Here is a 25,010-nt window from a genome sequence, read left to right as displayed (position 1 = left end):
TCTGCTGCACACTCACTCCACTCCCTGTCCCCAAATAAGTCTTGCAGTTCTCTGACCACCACGTGCTCCCAGCAGAGGCTAAAGGCCAGCTCTGAGCAAGCATGGAACTAAGCACTCCGAGGAATCCAGATCCGCACAGCCTGGAAGATAGTGAGGGAGGGGGAGAGGGAGGGGACGGTTCAAAAACAGAGTGCAGCCTGTCACCACCTGCAACATTACCAATGCAGCTTGGTTCTTCCATTTTCCTGCCTATAAAGTGGTCACTTACTTCTTGGTGAGGTTATAACCGGTTATCATACCCCAAATGTGCGAGGAGCCAAGTTGCCCGCTGTGGTGCGTATTAACCACTCACAGTTTGGAAATTCCTTTTTCAACCTTCCCTTAATTCTCGGGGGACTGATAATTTTTCAGCAGAAAAAATGGCAGGTGACATGCATGGTGTAAACAAGGAGTCCTCAGAATCCAGAGAAGACAAACGATGGCATGTACAGGTAGAATAGCTAGAGTATCCTAGAAAAGTGAGTTACAGAACTGCAGGTACAAAGGAGGAAGCTGAGACATGACAAGGAGACCGCCCGCTCCCTCCACTTGATCCTTTGTGAGCCTTCCTTGCTCCCGACTTACAACAGCAAGCTCACTCCATTCCTCTCTGCCCACACTCCTCTACCAGTTTGACTTTTCCCTGTTTTGCCATATAAGGTATTAAATTCTGACTCCTCTATCTGTGTTCTCCCAAGAATGGGACTCTAAAAGGGTTTGTGTATCTGTTGAATGTCTTTGGGACCACATCCCAGCTTCCTAAGCTGTGTCTGCCAGTGAGTACAGTCAATTTCATGGATCGTGATCATGTGACTTGCAAATGCTGGAAGTCTGGCGAAGAAATCCGTGAAGTCTGTAAGATGTCAGATTTGAGGAGTTCTCTTTTAAACTAAGACATCTTCTTGTGCCTTTATAGGAAAGGTGTATGCTAGGAAAAAATTAACCTGACATAAGAGGAGGACAGCTCTGGGAGGGAAAGAAATGGAAAGACAGGAGCCTTCTGGGTAATACAGGAGCCAGGTGAGGAACGCCCACGCCCACACCGGAAGAAGTGGGAAGGGACAGAGCAAACATTCCAACCGAGTTACTTCAGCATGACTGTTTTCAAGGTCAACAAAAGACCTGAGAGACTGTACTGCAGTGTGGGCACTATAACATTCAGATGAAGAGTTGGAAAGCTGCTTCCAATTAACAGTAGTGAAGACAGCCCACCCCATGTGATCTCCCAGGGTTAAAGTTTAAAACCATGGCATTTTTCCACAAAGACACTCACATTTGTCTCATAGTTGTCTAGCCATGTGAAAGGATGGCTGAGATGGCCAAAGAGATTAAAAAGGAAGCTAATAATAAATTGTGAGCACAGTGGCCTAAAGGAAGCTATTAATAGTACCTTTAAAAGGCTATTTTCTGAAGAAACAGCAATAAAAAGTGATGCGACACTGATCAGCCTCAATTTTGATGTGTATTTATAGCACAAATAAGACTTTTCAGGTTGTTGCTGTTTCTAAACGAAGACCATTATACTCTTTGGAACTCTTGGAGATGCTGGCACCACTCATGTCCTAACTGTCTCATGATCTTTAATGTCTTCCAGGAGCCAGTTCCACGGACTCTGACAGCGAAAGCTTATCTTTCATATCAAAAGCTGGAGCCATGCCACAGTGAGTTGCCTTTGGGTCCCCTGATAGCCCTTGTGACAAAGAGGGGTGACAGAGCCACTGGGTTTTGATGCCAGGAGTGCTGGGATGGGAATGGTCAAGCCATGTCCATCGGAGAGAGAGAGTGCTTAGACTTGGGACACAATTTTTTACTTTGTATGACTTTAAACTGTGGGGATCTATCTCAACATCAGCATGCCAAAACCCAGCCAAGTGCTATGTTAGCTGCAAAGACAGCCTTGGAGCTGATTAAGTAAATGGCAAGACCAGTCACACTGAGAGAAAAACCAGTTAGGTCCGGATGAGAATCAAAATGTGTAATTGAGTCAGAAATGGATTTTCTTTTTATTGGATAAAGGTTTTGTTGGTGGTGGTTTTTGCTAGTTAAACCTTATATCTGAAAAGGCCAAAATTTGCTTCTCCCTAGAGAGACATGCGTTATTTAAAAAGTGTTACTGTCTCCTCTATTTTACAAAAGTATAGCCAAGTCTACCTGAGTTGGTAGAAAATTCCATTAATGGTGAGATGTGCTAACAAATGTTTTTTGTTGCTAGTAAATATATAACAGTTATCTCTATTTAAAATGCTAATTTCCCTGATTAGATCTTACACATTAATACAAGTACTTTACTGTAAGACTATTACAATAATAAAATAATCATATATTATTTGAAAAATCGTGTCCAGTCAACATCAGATAATCACCATTGCTAATGAAGATTATACATTTGTACATTTTTTTCTGATTTAAATTAGAATTCAAATGCAGAGATTTCACACACTGAGCCAGGCAATGGACTGATTCCCCTTGGTCTTTCTCTTCTACAACACTAAAGTCCCAGGACTAAGAGAAGACAAAATTTCTCAACAAAAATTAGAAGCCAGCAAAAGCGACAGCTGTTAGCCCTAAAATAAACACTAAAACTGAGTTAAATATAGGACCCTAACCGTAAAGATGTCAAATATTTGCTAACTGATAGAGATTGAAGCTTTCCAAGATTCTATTTTCTCTTGGGATTTAAACAAATACTACCTTACTAATCCTTATCAGTGTGAGTTGCCTCTGGCTCATTTTCTTTCTTCTGTGTGTGTATTAAAGTCAGTTCTACCCAGGTCCTGACCACACAGCTCTTTTGGCAATTTGTTTTGATAAGTTCCAACTTCTGAAACAAATTTTAATGGAAGTAGACCGGGTCTACAAAAAGAAACCCAGGTCTTCTGTAAAAATATTTTAAAGACTAATTGCTAATTTATAAAAACACAAACACAAAACAACAACGAAAACAAACAGCTTCTAACTAACACTCGCTTCCCTATTTTCCAGAGCTCAGAAGAAAACAACGTCCGTTTCCTTAACGATAGGATCCTCAGCTCCGAAAACAGGAGTGACCACAGCTGTGATTCAACCCTTATCTGTGCCTGTCCAACAGGTAATTGTACCTCCAGCCACCAAGGAGCTGAGTTCAGGAACAAGCAGGCTGTTCTGTTTTATGAATACGAGTTCAATTCTAACTGACAAATTCCCATGCAATATTTTCTGAGGAAAAAAAAAATACCTACAATCGAAGGAAGAAAAAACTAATGGTTAATGTTGTCATATTTGCTCATTAAGAATAATCTGTAATCACAGCCACACTACCAGGAAGTCACCAGCCAAGCTCAAATAGGAATTTCTGAGCTGATAATGACGTAAGCCTTAGCTCTGACTGTCCTCTCTGTCCTTTCTTTCAGTTAGCCTATCTCATTAGCTTATTTATTTAAAGAGACCAATAACATTCACACACCAACCAAAAACTTTTCCCATCTCAGAAGGCCAAACAGTATGGCTTAGAAAAAAAATTAAAATTGTTTGATTTCACTATACTGTTTTTAAATATTGGTTTAGAGTCTGTGTGAGACTGTTTTATCGAAGAAAGAACAAGTTCTAGGACGGAACTGTAGTAGGTTTACTTTCCAAACACCATCAGCATTACTCCTTAAGTAAAAGACAAAATCAAATGTCTGTAAAGAATTGATATGATGTGAATCTATAAGTCCAACAGTAGTAGTAGGTTTCCCGGACACTCCTGGTAAGTAAACCCATCCCTAGTTAAAAGATTTGTCTCGTGTACATCCCCACGCCTTCCATGAGTTCTTATTACTCACAATATTATCAGAATCATAACAACTACCACATGCCATACATAGTAACATGTAAGAGATGAACTTTAGGGGAAAGACATTTGTGTTCATAAACCAACAAGAATAAGTGACCCAGAACTGGCAGCCATGATAGGTATTTCCTTTAAACCACTGAACTAGAGTTTTCATTCAAAACTAGAGGTAGCCTTAACTCAAGAGCTTGGCTTTTAGTTATCAACTAGAATTTATTTGAATGCTAACCACTTTGCTAGATATTTAATAGCAGAAAGCAGAAGTCATCAGCGCCCCCTCCTTCCCAGTCTGGCTGGGCAAAACTCTAGAAGCCTCTCAATATGACCAAATGTATTGTGAGATACAGATGAAAAGAACATACATTGATGTATAGATGCAAACACTACAGTGATGTGTAGAGTACATTGTCAATGGCTTTATTTACAAGAACTCCGAGTAATGAGTCCTAGTTTACAGATGAGAGGCTGAAGTGCTCATCATTTCTTCCTTACAGCCAATGAGAAGAAATGTTTAATATATGGGAGCCAGAGTTCCTGGGTTCGATTCCCAGCTCTACCCATTTACTGAAGGGACTTCGAGCAAATAGCATAACCTCTCTGGGCCTAATTCCCTTGTCGAAAACTGGAGATGATAAGACCAGCAGTCTCCCAGGGGTGTTGTGAAGAGTTTCTTAGTTAGTTTTTATAGGACGTTTCAAACAATGTCTGACCCAGGGTAAGGCTATAAAAGTGTTTGTGTATGCTTTGGATGTCCACGATAGTGAAAAGTGAGACACAGACCTCCCTCCTGAAACATAAGCCAGTAAAATGTATTCCTGGGACAATGAATAAGATCTGTCACTGCCATAGTATCTCCACCGCACTGTGGTGTCACACAGTGTGTTCAGACAAATGTGATCAGATGGCTATCGGTTTATAAGTAAGTCCAGATTGCCTGAAAATGAGCAATTTCACACACAAAAGAGTTCCATTCCCTGCTTTTTATTTTCCATTCATAACTCTGAAAGCTTTTACCTCCCCTGAGATGACTGCTGTTCAGTAACAGTTTCAGTACCTACCTTGAGATTTTTTATTTTTTACACATCAATAAATGAGTTTTATTCTTTCACTCATAACTTCTATCTCCCTTTACTGACAGAGTTCACATTAAAAACAAGATCGGCAGATGTTCCCATTACTTACCTTACCCTCCATTGCCCATAGTTTATCCTTTTGATTCAATGAATCCGGACTGTATTTTAAAATAAAATATAGCGTCTGTGAGACTGTCTGAACAGACCCCTGTGGAAGTCCCACACACAGAAATCCATTTGGTAATAGCATTTAAAAGCTCTCAGATTCCCCCAGGACCCAGGGAGCTCTTGCCTCCAATATCCTTTTGACCAAAGAAGAGTAACAGATGTGAAATTAGGGGGCAGAACAATGTCTGTACTGTAAGAGTAGACTAGCGGGTAACGTGTGGCGACACTCCCGTACCCTGGAATCACTCGCGTGGAGCAATCCCCATAATGAAAGGCTTCTTTAGCTCATCCCTTCAGAGATTTATAGGTTGAGAATCTGATCCATGTGTCTCTGCTCTTTCAGGTTCATAGTGCTGCTTCATATCTCTGCCGACCTGACGGAACCACCATGGGCTGCCTTCTTCCTGTTTTTACTAAGGTCTGACATCTGGAAGTCTCATTCTCCATGTTTTCTTTAGTGCTTAAATTTCATTCACATGTGACTTTATGTAGCAGCCCTTAAGATTTGAAATGAAGATATTAATAGGCAGATCACCGTGGTTACCTTAGGGGATAGGTAGGTATTCATTGAATAATGACTGTATGGCTGTTTTCTTATGCAAGACTGAGAAATGTGGTTGGACGCAGGTGAAGCAGATGTCTGACTTAATGGGAAAGCTAAGAGAGGTATGAATAATTCAGAATTTAATTTATTTCCTTTCTTTATAACTGGGCATGATGGCATATAACTGTGGCCCCAACACTTGGAGGCAGAAGGGCAAGGGTTTTTAAGCGTTTGAGGCCAGGACTGGTCTGTACAATGAATCCCAAGAATCAATCAGGTTACTTTGTTACTACCAGGGAAACCTCTTGAAAGATCTAGGAAGCTTTACAAAACAAAAGCAAACAAACAAAAAAACCAACAACCCAAGCAAACAAACAAACAAAAAAACTGATTTTCCATTTGTTTTAAGTTGGAGGTTTACATTGCAAGTTGAAGGAGTCCCATGCCATTCTGACAGGAGTCAGAAATCTGTCCATGCAGATTCTCTTTCTTTCTTTGTGTTTTTTTGGAGAGAGTCTAAAACTTTATTGATGGACATTTTAAAAGGCCAAATAAGAGGAAAAATAAGCCATTCTCATGTAGAAAGACTAATGAAGTCCTTAGTCCCCTGACATAGGGTATCTCTGATGCAAATTTTGCTGAACTCCCAACAAGTTTCTTGTTTCTATCCATTTGTTTGATATAGAATTTAGTAGCCTGGTTCTAAAAGTTATGTTGTATGGGGAGTTGGGGGGGGGGTTACTGTAAATAGCCAGGGTCCTACTAAAAAAATAAAAGGGGCACCATTATGGAAGAAATGAACTTGCCTTATAAGATACTAAGGTACCCTAAAGGTCTGTTATCTACATTAAAAGTTTAGCATCCATAATCTGAAATGCTTTAAAAACTAAAATGTCGTATTTTGACTGATGCCTGAATGGAAGATCCTATCACGCACAAAGTGACAAATCTCAGTCCATGTGCAGGTGTACTATAAACACTGTATAAAATTCCCTTGGGATATGTGGATTAGGTATTCAGAAAACATTACTGAATTTCATGTTTGCTTGTGCCCTGCCTTAGTGTATTTTCTGTTGCTATGATAAACACCATGGCCCAAAGCAACTTGGGGAGGAAAGGGTTTATTTGGCTATGCGTTCAAGTCACAATCCAACAGAGAGGGAAGTGACAGCAAGTAAGCAAGCAGAAATCAAGGAGGAGTTGTGCTTTCTGACTGGCTCCCTAGCTTCTGCTCAGCAAGCATTTTTGTATAACCCAAGACTCCTTGTGGAGGGATTGGCACCACCCACAGTGGCCTGGACCCTCCTACATCAATTAGTAATCAAGAAAATACCACACTGTCCTGCCCACTGGACAGTCTGATGGAGGCAACCCCTCAACTGAAACTCAATGGGTAATTCCAGGCCAGCAGAAGCTAACTAGGAGAGATCCGATGCCCAAGATATCCCCATGTCTGTGTAAACACTCCAGTATTTAAAACAAATCCAAATCCCAAATCCAAAACACTTTTGGATAAAAGGCGTGAGTCTCCTCAAATTGCTGAGGAGTCAGAATAGCAGAGATATTTCAATAACTGCAGGCACGTAGACACACTTGGGGACACAGTGAATTCTTTTAGTAAGATAAAAAAATAAAATAAAATAAATGGAACTCCATACTTTTCACAAAAAAATTCCAAGTACACTGAAGACACATGAGAAAACCACTCTGAAATCCTCTGTGGGGAAAGGCTGAGTGGCTCCCCGAAATCCTCAGTGAGGACGCCTGAGTGGCTCATGGGCATCATTCCTGGCCTCAGGATGCTGCAGTCAAAGAGTGCTGTGAGTTCAAGATAAGCCTGGGCTAGGGAGTATGAACCCTCTCGAGAAAGGAAGAGAGAGATGGGGAGAAGGAATTTCTGTCAGGTCACACCAAAAGCAGCTTTGTTATCTTTGTGGGGGTTGGTGGGGAGGGGAAGGTTTTATTTTCCCTCTGAAGCCTGACTGAATCCAAGCTTAGTAAAGGCCTCTTTCCACAAGTCACCCTTTTCCCAGTGAGTGTAGAAAACAAATGGTATCTGTTGAAAAGCCCCTCCAAAAAAAAAAAAGAAAAAGAAAAAAAGAAAGCTAGAAACAATAAAAGCCAAAGAAATCCTTTAAGAGCCTGACAAACCTCAGTCTCTGGTACAGATATTTTCTTCTGGTGCTTTGAGCAGGGACCGCCTAGAGGGACCATGCTCACAGTCAGCATGAAGTATAAGAGTTTTTCACAGCCAACTTCCCAAGGACATCTCTGGAAGACTGTGTTAAGTCATGCATTGCTAACCATGACTCATCGGATTTAGGGGCACCTTAGGCTAACACACACTTTTAGCCCAGGCTAGCCTCCAACTCACAATCTGCCTTCCTCAATTTTCTCAGTGCTGGGATTTTAAACATTGCACCACTATGGCCAACCCTCCCATGACTCTTCATTTAAACAGATCAAGTCCATATTGAGCGTCCAGGCGGAGGAACACAAAGGTACCATTTAGTTTTCCTTCATCCCAAGGTCAAATGCTTCCTCTGTCATGGCCTGGCTTGTGTAAACGTGAGATTCCTTCCTGGACACCTAGAACATGCTGAAAATCTAGAACTGAAACCTCAGATTCATCTGCTGCAATCCAACTGCTAGGACACAGACACTGTTCACAGTTATCTTACTCCCACCACCACCACCACCACCACCACCATCATTACCACACATATAAATCAAATCATGAAGTGTTCTGTGTACTAACAACATGGCTGGGAAATACGATATTTAATATATGTTGCTTTTTTAAGAAATGAAAGGCAGAGAGTGTGTGGAAGTGGTGTGTGCATCTCTGTCCTCTAACCTGGTGCCTGGTGTGGCATGCCTGCTTTCTGCTGGATACATCTCCTCCCTGCAACTGCTTTCTCCTTTTTTCTTTAAGCAGCTTCCCTCTGTGGTCTGCAGCATCCTTTTTAGGCCAGGCTTTAGTGGAGCAGGTTTAGACAATGATCCTGCACCTGCTCTTAACTCAGATGACACTTGGACTCATCACACTGATCCTCTGGCATTCCTCTTGTGCATGGCAGTGACAGTGCATGGCAAGGGGACTCTTCCTGTCAAAGGAGTACCTCCATCTATTTCCTCGTGTTTCTCTATAAGATTCACAGCATGGGTAACAAGGATGGTCACAGGATGGCTAACTACTCCAGAGGGCTGTTCTTTCCTTAGACCCTTCCAAGGAACCACAATGCCAAGTGAACATGATCTGTGTTGACAGGTCTTCATATGGAGCCGGAAGCATCCAGGGCTCCCAGATTCCACACTGAATTATGATTCAGATGGCTAAGCACAGCTTCTGAAGGTTGATTCTCATCATTCTGAGGGCTTCTCCTTGTTTGTCTTAATGGCTTACTGGGCTTAACCATCTATGATGCATGTGCCTCTGTGTGTGTGTGTGTGTGTGTGTGTGTGTGTGTATCTGTCTGTCTGTCTGTCTTTGTGTCTGTGTGTCTTTGTGTCTGTGTGTCTTTGTGTACACATGTGCATGCCTCTCACTACAGTAGAAGGCAAGCTGGAACTGAAGTCTAGGAGCAAGCATAGATTTCTGTTGCCCGTTATCAGTAGGTATCTGTGCTTTTGCTATCTCTTTTGCTTTTAAACACAAAGGGAAAAAGCCACATGGTTTTAGGAATAAATCCAATCTCCTTTGATGCCTAAAAGCTTAAACATGAAAAATATTTGGGTGTCATTTGTTATATACCAGAACTAGCTTCCTGGAGATATTTCATAGGTTGGCTCATAGAAAGCTGGACCGCACACTGTGTTCTGAAACACTAAATTAACTCATCTCTGGCTACATTCATGAACTACAAAACATTTACTTAAAAGTCAGAGATTTTCTAGAGCTAGCATCATGTCCCATCTGATAAAGGCACTTTTTTTTTAACCAAGCCTGAGTTTATTCCCTGAGACCCACATGGTAGAAGGAGAGAACCAACTCCCGAGAGTTATCCTCTGGCATGTGTATACCTCAGTCGCACACACAGTGAATAAACAAATATAGTAAAACATGAAAAGAGATTCAAAGCCAGCTACTTGTTGCACTTTAAAACACAAATGGAAAAAAGAATGCAATCATTACTTGATTTTTTTTTTTTAAGAGTAAGTCTCAGGTAGCCCAGGATAGCCTCACATTCTCAATATAGCTGAGGATCACTTTAAGGTTGTGATCATCCAGCATCTACTTCTGTCTGTACTGAAAATAAATGAGATTTCAAGCGTAGTAAGAAAGCTCTCTTCCATCGATTCTACAGCTCCAACCCCAGTAGCTGATAACCTTAAACTTTTCACACACACACATATATATGTATATGTGTGTATATATATATATATATATATATATATATATATATACATATATATATATATGATATTCTCCTTACTGTCCAAAACCAGACATTATTCTTATACTTTAATAATTCATAGGAAAATACTATAGGCTTTTAGACTATGCACAGCGCTTTAGCACACACCCTACGGAACATTTGCTAAATCAAATGCTGCTTTTACTTTTTCCTGTTTGCTGTAAGATTTGTGACTCACTGTTATTCCCCCAGACCCTTAAAACACAAAACAAAACAAAACAAAACTGCCCAAAGTCCACACACTTCCTGTTGAAGTCTGTCCATTAGCTTGTTTATAGGTAAGGTTTCTTTTGTTTTTGTTTTTGTTTTTTAAATCGTACTTAATTATTTCAAAAGACCGACATGCTTATGTAAATCTAGTAAGCCTAAGTCTGGTCAAATTATTAGAGTCTGAATGAGTGAATAGCTCCTATCACTAGTTAATCTCTGCAGGGGAAGGTAGGGAGAGGCCATATGTAAGGAAATTGTTAGCATTCTGGCATTTAATAACAAGTACAAAAACTTCACCTCTTTGCATCCATAAAGTTAAATTAACTTATCTTTTGCATCATAAAAATGTATTAGCCTGCAGTTGGAGTTGGGTAAAGACAAGTCAGTAAGAGAGGCAGAAGCCAAGGTCAATAAGGAAGCCGTGCAACCCTGCAGCGGGTTGTATTATTCGACTCAGAATCTTGAAATGAAAAAAAAAAAAAAAAATGCCAAGTCTCTTAGCTTCATGAACCTGATGTAGGAAGCTGGTGAGGCAGGGGTGACAGGGAGCACGTGAAAGGGTGGGAGCCTGCCAAAATAAATGAGTCTTTTCTCCTATCTGGCTTTCCTGAGCATCGGCAGTCATTTGGAATATAATTGTTTGGAAGCCTTGCATTCCGCCAGCTTGCTTCTAAATGTAGATAAAGGAAAGCGGCAGCTGTTACCATCAAATCCCACAAACAAGAAAGGGGCCGTACAAATCTGTAAACAGTCCCAAAGGTGCCACAGGCCTTATGGTAAACCTGTCCGATCTCATGACCCAGAGATTGTGAAAAGCTGGATTTAAAGGAATTCACCCTTGCCTGAGACTGCAGTGGTTATTTTCTGATAACCCCTTTGTGGATGTTTTGTTCCTCTGGGGTTTTGTCTAAGGTTTGGCATCTTTCTTCCCTATTGTGAGGTGGTTTAAGGAGGCGTGAAGTCTGAGAGGGTCACTTGCTTCTTGAATTTCAGGAACTACAGAACACAGCAGCCTCTGAGGGCCAGGTGGTGGTGCTGGAATGCAGAGTCCGAGGGGCACCCCCGCTGCAGGTCCAGTGGTTCCGGCAAGGGAGTGAGATCCAAGACTCTCCAGACTTCAGAATTCTCCAGAAAAGTAAGGAGAGGTGTCCATTGTCCCAAGTTTTGGTTGGGTTTTTCTCTGGTTTCAAGAGAACTAAAAAGGACTTAGATGAGCTGTTTTGTATTCTCAATGTGGAATGAGACGAGATAGTCCAAAATGCGCAGGGAATAAATTAATGTAACTCAACACCTCTCTGTTCCCTCCCCTTCCTCACATCACCTTGTAAATGTGGGGTCAGAGGACCTGCTGTGGCTGCCCCTCTACAGATCAAATGCCAATGTGTGTGCCATCTCCCTAGTTCAGCCTTCTGTACAGACTCTTGGTAACAATAGTGTGGTCATCTGGTGCTAGGAAGCTTCTCAGCTGAAATGCCTAAGTAAAATACTGATTTCTTTCAGCCATGCCTTCAAGCTTCTCCTGCATTGTTTGTTAAATGGTAGGACCCTCCCTGCATTAAAAGTGTAGATGTTCTTCTTGGTTCAAGATATTCATAGGGTTGGCCCTTAATGCTGGAATTTGCCCCACAATCTCTTCCAAAATGCTACTTGTGAAATCCACAAAAGAATTGGTCTACCTCATTTTTATGGAAGAATAAAACAAACCAACCAACAAACCACAGGCGCCCCTTTGAAGTGGATGAGATCTGTAGGCCTTTTCTTTAGAATGAAAAAAGTCCCACCTACTCACATCGTTGGACAAATCATTTTAAGAGGTTCACAAGTCGTCAGGAACTGCACTGGGTCACACTTCCCAGTGCACAGTGTTTCTGTATGCATGGAAATATAAACTGAGTGGCTGCTGCCTTCCTATACAGAGGTGGTCCATGACATTTCTGCCCATGTAGCCTAAGCAAAGCAGCGGGAGCAAAGGGGTTAGTTGTCGCTGAGACCCTGTTCTAATGCTATCCCCCCTTCTTTTCTCTTTCTCATATGAACAGAACCCAGATCGACAGCTGAACCCGGTAAGAGTTTTCTGCTACTGGGGGGTAATGGATCTTTGGGTTTTCAGGGAGTCTTTGTCTCTATTCAAAAGCCACACACCACACTAAGTGATGTATTTGCAGTTCCTCAGAAACACAAAACCATCTGGAAAACAATGTCTTCTTTATCACAGGGTCTGTGCACTGCAATCTTCCTCATCTTTATTAGTAAACCATGCTGCTCAGACAAGCGCACTGGGCTTGGCGACGGACGGCTTTTTCAAATACAGTGTTTTATTCTCAGACTCGTGATCCAAAAGGATCCAGTGGAACAGAGAAATTTGTTGCAGGCTAGGCTTTTGCTGACCAAAACACACTGGAAGACTCCATGGCCCTTTGGTTGGTGACCCAGTCTTTGGGAGCACCTAATCCTGTAGGAGACTTGATACTCCAGGGTGGGGGGAATTCTTGAGGGGGCACCCTCCCAGAGGTGAAAGAGAGGGAGAAGGGAGATGGAAGAACTCTTCGAGGGGGGAAACTAGGAGGGGGTAGCATTTGGGATATAAATAAATAAATAAAATAACTGATTTTTTTTTTAAAGAAGACAGCATAGCTTAGAATGTGCCTGACTGAGGGCTTTAGTGGAATGACAGAGTGAGCCTTCAGGCATTGCTGTCTACTGCTGAAGCCATAAACTTTTACTGTTCCATAAGCTTGAAGAAAGTCACTGTGTCCTGGGAGCTGTCTTCATTACCAGGTCATCTGACCTCACCCAAGTGCTCTGTTATCCAAGAGTGTGGGGGCTGACTTCTCCTCTGCCTTTGGCCTCTTGTATATTTATGAGTCCCCACGGACCAAAAAAACTGTGTGTCCAGGTATCTCATAGTGTGCACCCCCACCCCACCCCCAAGATTGTTTTCTTTTGTATTTTTCCCATCAGCAAAGACACAGTCCCACTATTTCTTCACAGAGGTTAGAAAAACATGTCATTTTCCTGTTTCTGCTGTTTATGCTTCTGCTGTAGCGGCAAGCGGATCCTGCCAAACGTGCCTTGGGAGCTATGGCCCTGCCCTGACCCTTGCCTGGGAATTTTAAGGTTCCCAGTTAGCTATAACAGGGCATGATACTGTCCTGCCCCTGAGCCTGTCACATCTGAGTATCAGGTCGTTAAGAGCAGAGAGCTCTTCATTTAGAAATGGAAGTTGAAAGGTTGATTCTTAACATCCCTTGGGAAGGACTGGAATTGACCTAGTGGTTCTGAGTTACAACTAGAGCATGCCACCCCATTCAGTGTGGGGGTCACCGCATCAAAAACTGCTGTCACTTTCCACGATGTGGAAACAGACCGCTTTGTGTTTTACTTGTGATATGTCTTTGTGTAAACTTGAGTGATGCCAGGTCCCCAGTGTATGGAACATCTGTGTGTGGTGTGAGAGACTTAATCCCAAATGCATATAAAAAGTAAAGGCCAGCTGGTGACTGTCACTCATTGATGGGCTGGGCAGGGTAGAATAAGATGGATTCCTAAACTCCACTGCACAATTAGCCCAGCCAAGTCCATGAGATTTGGTGAGAGAGCCTGTTTCAAAAAACTAAAGGTAGCCGGATAGGTAAGGATGCAAGGGCTAAAAGCACTCCGTGTCCTTGCTGAAGACACTGGTTTGGTTCCTACCGATCACATAGCAGCTCATAGCCATTTGTAACTTCTGTTCCAGTAGTTACAGCGCCCTGTGCTGACCTCCACAGTCGTTCCACACACATGGTGCTCTTAGGTGCAAGCCAAACCCTGATAGATGTAAAATGAAGGTAAATAATTTTTTAAAAATATAAATAAATAATCAAATAATAGCAATCAAGGAAAGATATCCAATGTCAACCTCTACTTTCTACAGACATGCACATGCCCATACTAACAAACACACAGATCACACAGTCGCATACACACACACACACACACACACAGAGAGATACACACACACACACACCGAAAAGGAAAAGAAAACAGTCAGGTTATTCTGCCAACAAGTAAGTTCAGATGAAAAAAGCTAATGGAAACAGCTCCCACCACTGCCCCATTCCCTCACGACCCCTCCCATAGACAGTCTTAGTACTCTAGTTACAGCTTGTTTTGCTTTAACAAATAAAAGTTCAATCATGAGTTACTTAATAAAATTTGCTCTGGATGCTCCAGTCCTGTAGAACTTGCTTGAATGCCTCTTGGATGAGCGTGGTGGTGCCATGGTGTCCTAGCTGAAGGCTAAGGACATGCAAGGCACTCATCTTCAGCTCAATGGCTTGACAGTGCACACAAGATTTTCCTTATCATGTTTGCTGAATTCTTCATTTTTCTCATCCCTTTAATTATATCTGAAAGTATTTTAAGACAACAGAATCCCCCATCCCAACCATAATAACAGCATCTGCTAAAAGCAAGTGTACCTTGGCAGAGAAATATCTTGAGAAAATTTGCCAATGTAAGAAAAAGATGTAGCTGGGAACTATTAAAAAGAAGACAAACTTCCCCTGGTCTCTGAGACATTCGCCACCATCATATTTACCACAACAACTGGAAACATTCCTTTCATTGTCCCAGTGAAACACTAATACATTCCACTTTGGGAACTCTACACTTGTTATGCAGTATTAAATAAAAACCCATGATCATAGCTTTTTAAACAAGAACAACAAAAACCCCATAAGCGTGACTAGTCATATGACTGCTTATATGAGTTGGACAGACTATAAATTTAAAAATCAAAACAAAAAAGTCTATTTTAAAACATATTTGTATTTAAGCAAAGTTGAGCATACCTAACAAAATGAAGTGTGAGGGTTTTTTTTTAACTTCCAAATGTTTCCCTTGTGTTGTGTTGTGTTGTGTTGTGTTGTGAGAGAGCCTGTTTCGAAACAAGTGAAGATTAAGAGCAATTGCTGCTTTTGCAGAAGAGCCTGCTTTGACTCATATCCATTTGTAACGTCTGTTCCCAGTAGTTACAGTGCCCTCTTCTGGCCTCCACCAGCATCCCACACACATGGTGTGCTTATTTTAAAGTATCAGTGCATACACATAGTGCACTTACATTTTTATTCTATGGTACATATAAATTGAAGGTAAATCAATCTTTTAAATTGTAAATAAATGATACATAGATAGATGATAGATAGATACATACATACACAGACAGAAAGACAGGCAGAAAGACAAATAGTGTGGAAAGAAATCAAGGAAAGACACCCAGTGTCAACCTCTATTTTCTACAGACATGCATACATGTACACATGCCCATACTACCCAACTCAGAGATGCATATTTCCATATCATGGGAGTGTGTATGTGTACATGTGTCTGTGTGTGTGTGTGTGTGTGTGTGTGTGTGTGTGTGTGTGTTTAAGTGACTTATCTTCTTAGATAGCCTGATTGATTACTATATCAAGCCAGCCAGTGGTATACTCATCTACAGAGAATGAATGGAGGGGCTGCCTTCTCTGATATGTGTATCTTAATCACTGTTAAGTAGAAAGAGAAAAACACACATGGCTACGGAACATCTGAGGCAAGAGATAAATTTTATAGGCTCAGCCCGTGATGTTTTCCAAATGCTAAAACACAAACAGCCTTTGAAATCCAGGGCAATATTTAAAGAGATTTTTATGACTCTCCCTTCCCTTCCTCTGATATGGTTGTTCTTTCCTGATCTCTTGTCTCTGTCTCTCTCTGTCCTACACCCTTCCTTTCCCCTTTCTCCACCAACTCCCTCATCCTTCTTAGCCAGTTTCCTTCTCACTGCCCTTATTATTCATGGGTAAGGCACTTTAAGGCTCTAAAAATAAAGCTGGAATTCCCTAGGATGTAGATATGGGTCCATTAGGATTACACATTTATTTAGCTAAAGGAGGAACAAGCTGATTCCTTGCCCCGTGCATTTGTGCAACTGGAACAGGTTTTTCTTGTCACTACTGTGCTGTGTCTGTCTAATGTGTTTTGCACTCCCCTCTCTGTCTAGACAGGAGTCAGCTTCATCACAAATCTTTTCAGCCTGGTTTGTGAATTAAAAGCGAGTCAGCTTTCTTAAGACCAGCATTGGTTCATCATGTTACCTGCCAGGCCGCCTTTTTTTTTTTTTTTTTTTTTTTTTTTGACATTCTAGCTTTACCCTGATTGGATCCTTCAAAGACTAATCTGGGGTAAGAAGATGAAGACTCATTCACAGATGTTAATACTCCGGGCCGTTACTCAGCTGTCTGGGAACAGCCACAGACTGTCTTGAGTCGCTTCTATAGCATTGCCTAATGGTCTAATGGCATGTGAAAAGAAAGCCACAAAAAAGTGGGTCTCTCTGTCTCTCTGTCTCTCTCTCTCTGTCTCTCTCTCTGTCTGTGTGTGTGTGTGTGTGTCACACACACACACAATGTATCCACTTTCTTTTAAAAGATTTATTTACATGTATGTGTGTCTATATATGTACATACATAAATACACATGTGTGTTGGTGCCTCAGGAGTCTAAAAGAGACCATAAGATCCCCTGGAGATGTAGTTACAGGCTGTTGTGAGCTGCCTCACTGTTAGATACTGAACCCCAGCCCTCTGCAAGAAACGCACAGCACTCAGAAAGCAGAGGCAGGTGGATCTCTGTGAGTTCAAGGTCAGCCTGATCTACAGAGTGAGTTCCAAAAGAGAAACACTGTCTTGAAAAAAACAAAAAACAAAAAACAACAAAAAAAAATAAGACTTGTTATCTCTTTTTTCAAGATCTCTCTCTCTACATAGCAGTGTAATCCTAGACCTTTGTCTGTGTGTTGACTGTATGCTTCAGAGTATGAGGGAAAGTCCAGTGGTTGGCTGTCCTAAGGACTGAGCTGTGAATGGGAAACTATGTAGGTGCTTACTGTAAAGCCAGTCGGGTTGCACAAAGTTAAGATTACATCTTAGGTTAGAATAGTAGTTGTGTAAGAGAAAACCAGCCTGTATACAACCTGTGTCTCCCATACAGGAGCAACACCCTCCCTTATATGACAGGATATGCAAGGTGTCTCTCCACACCATCAGGGGTATGTCAAAGGTCTGACATTTTTGACATAAACACCTTGACCCTTAATGCCTGCCAGATAGAATGTAACAACTAGCTAAAAATATCCATAATTTTAAACATTGGGTCAACATCCTTTTGTTCTATGTGACAACACATTGTTTATGTACAACTGAGAATTTGGTAAGCGTATGACAAACAACCATGATTTCTGAAAATCTGTCCGGAAATGAGCTTTGCAATATCCAATCTGACTGCAAAGGGTTGTATAGCCCCCAGCTAATGCTCACACCCATTCAAATGCAACTGTGGTTATTTAAGGACAAAGGAGTAATTTTTCTTTTAATGCCTGTGCGATTTCCTAGCAGTATTTAAATTGTTCCAATGTAAGTTATGAAGTTCTATGGGAATAATGACCTAATTTCATGGAGCTAGTTGGCTTATCTGTTGGCTTAGATAACTGTAAAAAAAAAATGCTAATATACTTAAGGCAGTGAGTGTATCTCAACCTGCCTTTTTTAAAATAAGGTTTTGAAATGAAAGAAAAGAAAAGGTAGCAGAAACAAAAGTTGGGGAAAAGGGCTACAGAGTACACACACGTACACACACACGTACACACACACACAAAGTCTAACAGAACAGAGTAGAAAAGTAGAAAATGCAGAGACAGAGAAAGAGACATAATATGTAACTGTGATTCCACCAGGAGGGAGGAAAGACAGAGGAGAAAGGCATTGTCAAAGAAATGATTCAAAAACTTCCCTTGTTGCTGCAGAGAGAGCTCATTCAATAAAGCACTTTCCGAGCAAGCCTGAGCCCTTTACTTCATACTCCCCAGCACCCATGCAACTGCTGGGCTTGTCTGTAAGCCCAAAGCTAGCACTGGAACTAGGCAAATCCCTTAGGTGTATTAGCCAGTCAGTCTAGCCAGTCAGAGATCAGTAGATTCAATGAAAGACCCCGTCTCAAAAAATGAGAGAGCAACTGAGGAAGATATTCTAGCAAAACACTTCTCACCCCAACATGCACAGGCAAGCAAGAACATGTGCACACATGCATACACACACACACGTGAGTAGACAGAAACAGATTCACCAAATTTAAAGGCCTTTGTTTCTGAATTGAAAATCCACACAAAGAGTACAAGATGTGGAATGAATTCAGAGCTCTGCACATTGCTGTGGAGTTCAGAAGATCCCTGATAAGGAGACCGCTGAGTGACCATGTTCCCAGGGAACTCAGCAAGCCTCAGGCCTTCTCAGCAGCCACATTAGATGCTAAGAGACCGTGAAGCAAAAGCTTCACATGCAAAATTACCTCAAAGTTGGAATTCTACCGAGGTCTGCAGGTCTCTGTAAAAAAGATCTAGTAAAAAAAAAAAAAAAAAAAAAAAAAAAAACAAAAAAAAACCTATTCCCAGACTTGGCAAAGCCTCAGAAGTGTTCTGCCACAATCCCCAAAGGAGGGTGTTCTCTACCACAATCAGGGAGCTGAACCAGAAGGAGCAAGATGCAGATGTGGAGAACAGGAAGCAGGGACCAAAGGGAACCTGGAAGAGAATGCCAGCTGCGCACCAGGAAGGAAAGCAGCCCCCCCCCATACACACAGACACACCAGACTGCAGAGTGTGAGTCAGGGACAACCCACTGAGGCTGGCTGCACCACAGGCTTCACTCCCAGCTCCTTTCTGTCTTTTGCCCTGATGACAGAATGGCTGGGTGACAGTGCCAGTTTTTCCTGTTTCCCTGTCCTGAGTTCTCATCCTTGGACTGACACATGATCTCAGAAGACACTCATGTCCCCCACGGACATGGTCCATGTTGCCCTGGTCCTGAGACCTGGGATTTGGCCATGTTGAATTTAGGAACATGAATTTCCCTAGTGCCAACTCCATCAACAGCAACTGTTAGGTGTCCAGAGGCTTTAACAAAAAGTGACAGAGGTGGACTCACTGTACAATTCTTTAAATAACACATATATAGATATAGACATGTTTACTACCTAGTTTTTAAAGGATATGTACATAGATCATCAAAGAAACCTTTATCTCAAGGGAAGGAGAATTAAATTGGGGAGGACATGAAGCCATTTCTAACCTGCTAGTATTGCTTGCTTTCTTCCAGTTCACAAATACACAGGGGTTCATTTCATTAACACTCCCTACCCTGCACATTTTAAGTATCCTTCTGTCTGTGTGGGTAGAACTGATCATCTTTAATGATCCTTAGAGTGTATTGATGCCTACACTCCACTGAAGCACACTGGACTTCCTCTTCATTGAGTTTAGCCAGAGTCTTTTTTTTTTTAATAGTTGTTTTTGCCAAGCCATAAACACATAAAAGGCCGCAAAGGGAGAGATGTATGAAACGGTGTTCTGAGAATCTCGGGGTCCAAATGATCTCACCGTTGCTGCTGCTTTATTGTGTGCATTTCTGCAAATTTGGGTTTTGTCTGTATTTCACCGAGTATTAAATGCATCCTGGAACTTGAGATCCAGGACTGCCTTCTGCTGCAATTGAGTAAGTTTTAGGCTAACTCTGACAAGTATTTATTACCATTAAAATTATGTCTGGCTTTGTAGTTTATTAGATGCCCTCAAATCACAACCCCAGGAAATCAAATTGAGAGAAGTTAGGTTAAAAATGAATCCCAATTAAAGTTATTAATAACCTTAGACTTTTCTTGGAGATGGTTCTTTGGTACAGACCAGCAAGCCTCTAACTGCCTTTATTTACACACACTCCCGGACGTTTTCTGAATTCAGTTCTTACCAGAATTTCTTTTACAGCTATCATAGGGGACTTTGTTCAAGTAAGATGCCATCAGATGGAAATTCCACATTACAACCTGGTGCACCTCATTTCCTTGTGGCTTGCTTTATATTTAATGATGTCCAAGCCTTGCAAGCCTCCAAACATGAACCTGTTATCCAAGTGGGGAACACTTTCAAGAGAAGCAAAGAAAGTAACCTTGGGTACTTGGCATTACAATTATTGCCATGTCACAAAATAACACCTCGGTGCTTTCTGTTTAGTTTTGTTCGCTACATCCTATCTTTTTCAGATATTTACTCAGTCACACCATATGCATATCTCTTTTTTTACACTGTATTCCTGAAAATTCATATAAAATAAGTCCTGTTTGATTGGACTGGAGTTACAAAGATGGCAAATATTCTCTCTGCCATCTAAATTTACCCATGCATTTATTAAAAATCAAGTCTGATGAGGCTGCCATGTATTAAGTGCTGGGAACATGAACCCTGAACAAAACCAAAGAAACTAGTAAAGTGATTACTCAGTCAACTGTTTCATTTTAGTTGGTAACAGGTCCTCACATCACGGTTAGGGGAAGCTCAGAGCAAGTCTAACTTTTTAAAGGAAGAGGGAAGTGGGTATTAGGATAGATCTTGTGGATAAAAGGAAGGCAGCCTCAGAAACTGCTACTGAAGCTGAATGCTCAAAGACAAAAGTTCAAAAGGCCAGGACCACCCTGGCAGAAGCAAGATTTTCTCTGCCACATCCCAGCTCTTGCCTTTATATTCAAATAACTCAAGGACCAGGAAACCAAAGAGCTTTCTTCTTCCTTAGCTATTCGGCTGAGCACACAGCTATATCATAAGCCCTGTGTTGGGCTGAGACCTAAGCTGTATTTCCCCAAACTGCCAACTTAGCTCCAAGGAACTCTGTCTCAAGGGAACCAGGCGGAGGGTGGGGACAGAGCTGGAGACCTAATGTCCTTATCTGCACACTCACATGCATGCATGCACACACACACAATGCTGCTGGAAGCCTATAACCCAGAGGCAGCCACTGCCTGAGGATGTTTTCCAGGGGAAAAAAAAAAAAAAAAAAAAAAAAAAAAAAAAAACCACCCACAACACTGTTTATTCCCTGTGATGCCAGCATAACTGAGCCAAGGAATCTCCTTGTGCATTTGAGAACCATTGTCTCTCAGGATATTGGGAACAAGGCTAATTAGACTCTTAAGCATGGAGAAACTCTTGTTTCCAGACTTAAATCTTTCATTACCTCCCTTTGCACTACGCTCCCTATGTGGTTAATGTGGAAAACCAACAGGCCAACTGTAGAGGCTTTGTCCTCCAGCAGTGAGCAGCACCTGGTGCCAGCCCAGGAGCCTGCTTCAGAAGTTAGGCTGAGAGACTAATTAGCCATATTTTTGAGATCAGACGTGAAGGAACGAGAGCTTTGGACTCCTGTGTGTGTGTGTGTGTGTGTGTGTGTGTGTGTGTGTGGTTTGTATGTGCAGGTTGGACATAAACTGTATCTCCTGTTCATTCTAATAAATGTTTTGAAATTCACTTGTTAGAACATTTCTAAAGACAAAAATCATCTGGAAAGCATACTTTAAAAAAAAAATCTTGGCTCTATCCCAGACCTGCTTAGTCAAACTCTGGTTGAGTGAAGAAAAGGACTGAGAAATCAGCAAACTTAGCAATCACTGCAGGTGATTCCTCTCACCAGACAGGCCTGGGAAACACTGCCATAGAGGAATCAACATTCCAAAGCAAAGGATCCTCTGCAGCTAGCCTCCTAAATAAATCCCTCAACAACAACAGAGAATCATCAGTCTAATCAAGGGCTCAAGCATTCTAGTTTTCAACTTACTCCATTTAAATAATGATGAAGATCCTGGGCATCTATCAAGAGCCAAATTTATTTTCCTAGCCTCTAGATTTTTCTTCTCCTCTGTAAGTAGATTAGCCAATTTTGAAATGCAAAAATGGCTTAAATGTAAATTACAGTTATAGCTTGGCACTCTTCATTCATAGTGTTTGCCGAGGTCCCACAGTGCAGCTTGAGATAGGGGACATTTTCTATTGCAGAGAAAGGAAGGTGGGGCTGCCTGGGTTTACATCTGCCTATTCCTGCCCAGCTGCCTGCTCGTGCAAGGTGATGTTAAAGACACACATTGTTGAAATGTGTTGTGGAATTAGTGTGGAGCCCAAGTTTAAATTCTGAGCATCTTTTGCCTTTTGCTATTATCAGTGCTACAGCAACCAGAAGCAAAAATCCTGCTAACATTTAACTCGGAGAGCTTTGCTATCCTCTTAGGTAAACATTAAGAACTAGAGCAAGCTCTGCAGCATGCTGTTTATTTATGCCTACATTCACACTGGGTATTCCAAGTTTGTCTTTTAAAGAACTGTTTTGATCATAAAATGTAAAAGACAAAAACAAAACCATAACTCCCGTGACTTACTGATGAGACCTTGCAGGGCTTCTCAAAGGATGCTTGCCAGCCTCAGGAGTGAGACGAAAGCCAGTGTTGCCACCCTCAAGCCTTCTTCTACAACACAATTCTGTGTTATTATGCTAGATTGTCCCAAGAGATGTCATATCATTGGGAAAAAATAAAAAAAACCCAGGTTGTGATTTTCAATAGCATGTATTTTTCATTGTTTGACTCACGGAATTCTCATGAGGCCATCATTTCATTATTGTCTGAAGAACTCAAGCCGTCTTCTGGTTGAAATAACTATCATTGAGTTCTTGTGAGGTTACTGTACTTTTTGCACATAGTGAAAACAGTCTGTGTGAATCAAAATAATTATCCCTTTACTATGTTTCTATATGTCTCTGTCAAAAGTGAAAATGTACAGATATAAGCTAAAATGTGTATGTTTAAGACGCTGTCTTAAATTTAAGGTAAAACCTCATGAAAGTTTCAACACAATTATTTAAGAGGTAGAAAGATAAACACCCATTTGTACCTTTTAAGTTCTATGCTGTGTATTTGTATAAATTTTTTATCACGTACATGTGCCATCTATCCAAAACCTATTTTTCTTTTCCCGGGGTGGGAAATGAAGTGGTGTGGGGCTGATCTGCGGAGGCTTCTTTGTTTGACTGATTGATTTTGTTTTTGAGACCAGGTCTCATCTAATCCCTGTGAAGGTTGAAAAGCTCGAGATCCTAGCTTTGAACTCCTGATCCTTCTGCTCACCGCTCCCAAGCAGTGAGAGCTCAGATGTGCCCAAAATATAAATTCACAATTTTTAAATATGCAGAAGAGTCTTAAAAAGGAAAAACAGGAAGATAACTCAGAAAAGCTCATTTAGCTTCATCATTATCGATTGAGTTGGAAGGACTATAGTGCTACTAAGAACCAAATGAGGGGAACAAAAATACCTTGCCTTATGGTAAGAGAGTAATTATATAATATCTAATATCTGATCAGACTGAAAAGATGTTACATAGTCAATCTGCATTTTGATCCCTCGAGAAGTCTGAAAAAATATAAACATCAAAGGGCATTTACTTCTTTGTTCTAATTTTTGAATTGCCCCCCCCAAATTTAATTCTTTTCCTAATCCCACCTTATATTTAAAGAGATATTTACAGTTAGTAAACTGGAACTTTCTCATAAATCTACCCACTTCCTGCACTGACTTTGAAGGAAACAGATATGGAAGACTAGGCACACCCTCCTGGCACATGGACACACCCTTGTGGCAGGTGGGCATTAGGCCTGTAACCTTTGGGTTTGGGAGCCATCTGGCGAATTTCTAATTCAAGTTCTTGTTTCCATGTCAACAAATCCCATCCCCTTAAAAATACCAGGTAACTTGCGGCTAGAAATCCTGGATTGTTATCTCACACCTGCAGCTATAGAATATTAAGCAGTACACTCCTTAACACACTCAGCAAATAGATGGGTGGATTCGGAATGTCTAGGCTCTGTGCCTTGGATGAGGTTGCAGGCTTTCTCTCAGAAGTCTTTCTTAGTATCTTAGAACCTCTCATTAGTCAGGCTGTTGGAGCCTTTAATCTATCATCTTCCCTCGTGCTAGAACGATACCTCATGTGTTCTCGTTCTTCAACAAAGATGGACACTACCCAAGCGACATCTTGTTACATGAATTTCTTTATATTTTGGGAATATCTCAAATCTTTGCCTAACTTGGCATTTCAATGGATGCATACATAAGAAACATTCATTACTCTGCTGTTTTAATCTTCTTTGCTGTAACAAAAAAGAAAAGAGAAGTTTATGACAGAAAATATGCTTTCTTACGTTTTAAAAACACAGTATGCTGTTCTCATTCACCACTCACAACTGATCCTTCCAGAACTTTCTCAGTTGCCTGTTTGCAACTGCATCCACTCTAAGCATAAGCTTCCCATGTCCCTTGTCTTCTGGAGGATGAGTTTGGCTTGTTAAAAGACCTTATAAGTAGAAACTTGTGATGTTTGTCCTGTCATATTTCTTTACATTTAACCAAATAATATCAATTCTGTGCTTTGTCTTTTTTAAGACTTATGTATTTAATATATATGGGTGCTTTGACTGCATGTTCATCTGCACACAAGAAGAGGGCATTGGATCCCATTATACTGTGAACTGCCATGTGGGTGCTGGGAATTGAACTCAGGACCCCTAGAAGAACATCCAGTGCTCTTAACCACTAAGCCATCTCTCCAGCCCCTGCACTTTGTATTAATTAAGCTTTGTCATTGATTCAGTTTGTGTTATAGAATGAATCTAGTTTGGCACACCCCACTTTGACATTGTACTGGAAGTTTTTGTGTCAACTTGACACAGCCTAGTGTCACCAAAGAGAAAGGATCCTCAGTTGAGGAAAGACCTCCATGAGATCCAGCTGTAAGGCATTTTCTCAATTAGTGATCAATGGAGGAGGGCCCAGCCCTTGGACTGGTGGTCCTTGGTTCTCT

The 25,010-nt window shown here is 41.3% G+C and overlaps 1 protein-coding gene across 2 annotated transcripts in view; it reads left to right on the top strand.

Moving 5' to 3' along the window:
• The window catches only part of Palld (palladin, cytoskeletal associated protein), a 384,747-nt gene that overhangs the window by 184,480 nt on the left and 175,257 nt on the right, over positions 1–25,010 (top strand). For both annotated transcript variants that reach the window (XM_021170928.2, XM_021170930.2), the window contains 5 exons: positions 1,634–1,700; positions 3,022–3,127; positions 5,435–5,509; positions 11,257–11,398; positions 12,303–12,326. In XM_021170928.2, coding sequence (XP_021026587.1) covers positions 1,634–1,700; positions 3,022–3,127; positions 5,435–5,509; positions 11,257–11,398; positions 12,303–12,326 — 414 coding nt within the window. The remainder of the gene's footprint in view (positions 1–1,633; positions 1,701–3,021; positions 3,128–5,434; positions 5,510–11,256; positions 11,399–12,302; positions 12,327–25,010) is intronic.

This window comes from Mus caroli, chromosome 8 (genome assembly GCF_900094665.2).
Source record: "Mus caroli chromosome 8, CAROLI_EIJ_v1.1, whole genome shotgun sequence".
NCBI classification, from domain to species: Eukaryota; Metazoa; Chordata; class Mammalia; order Rodentia; family Muridae; genus Mus; species Mus caroli.
The sequence above is the reverse complement of the archived record's forward strand: the minus strand, read 5'-3'. Positions and strand labels throughout refer to the sequence as shown.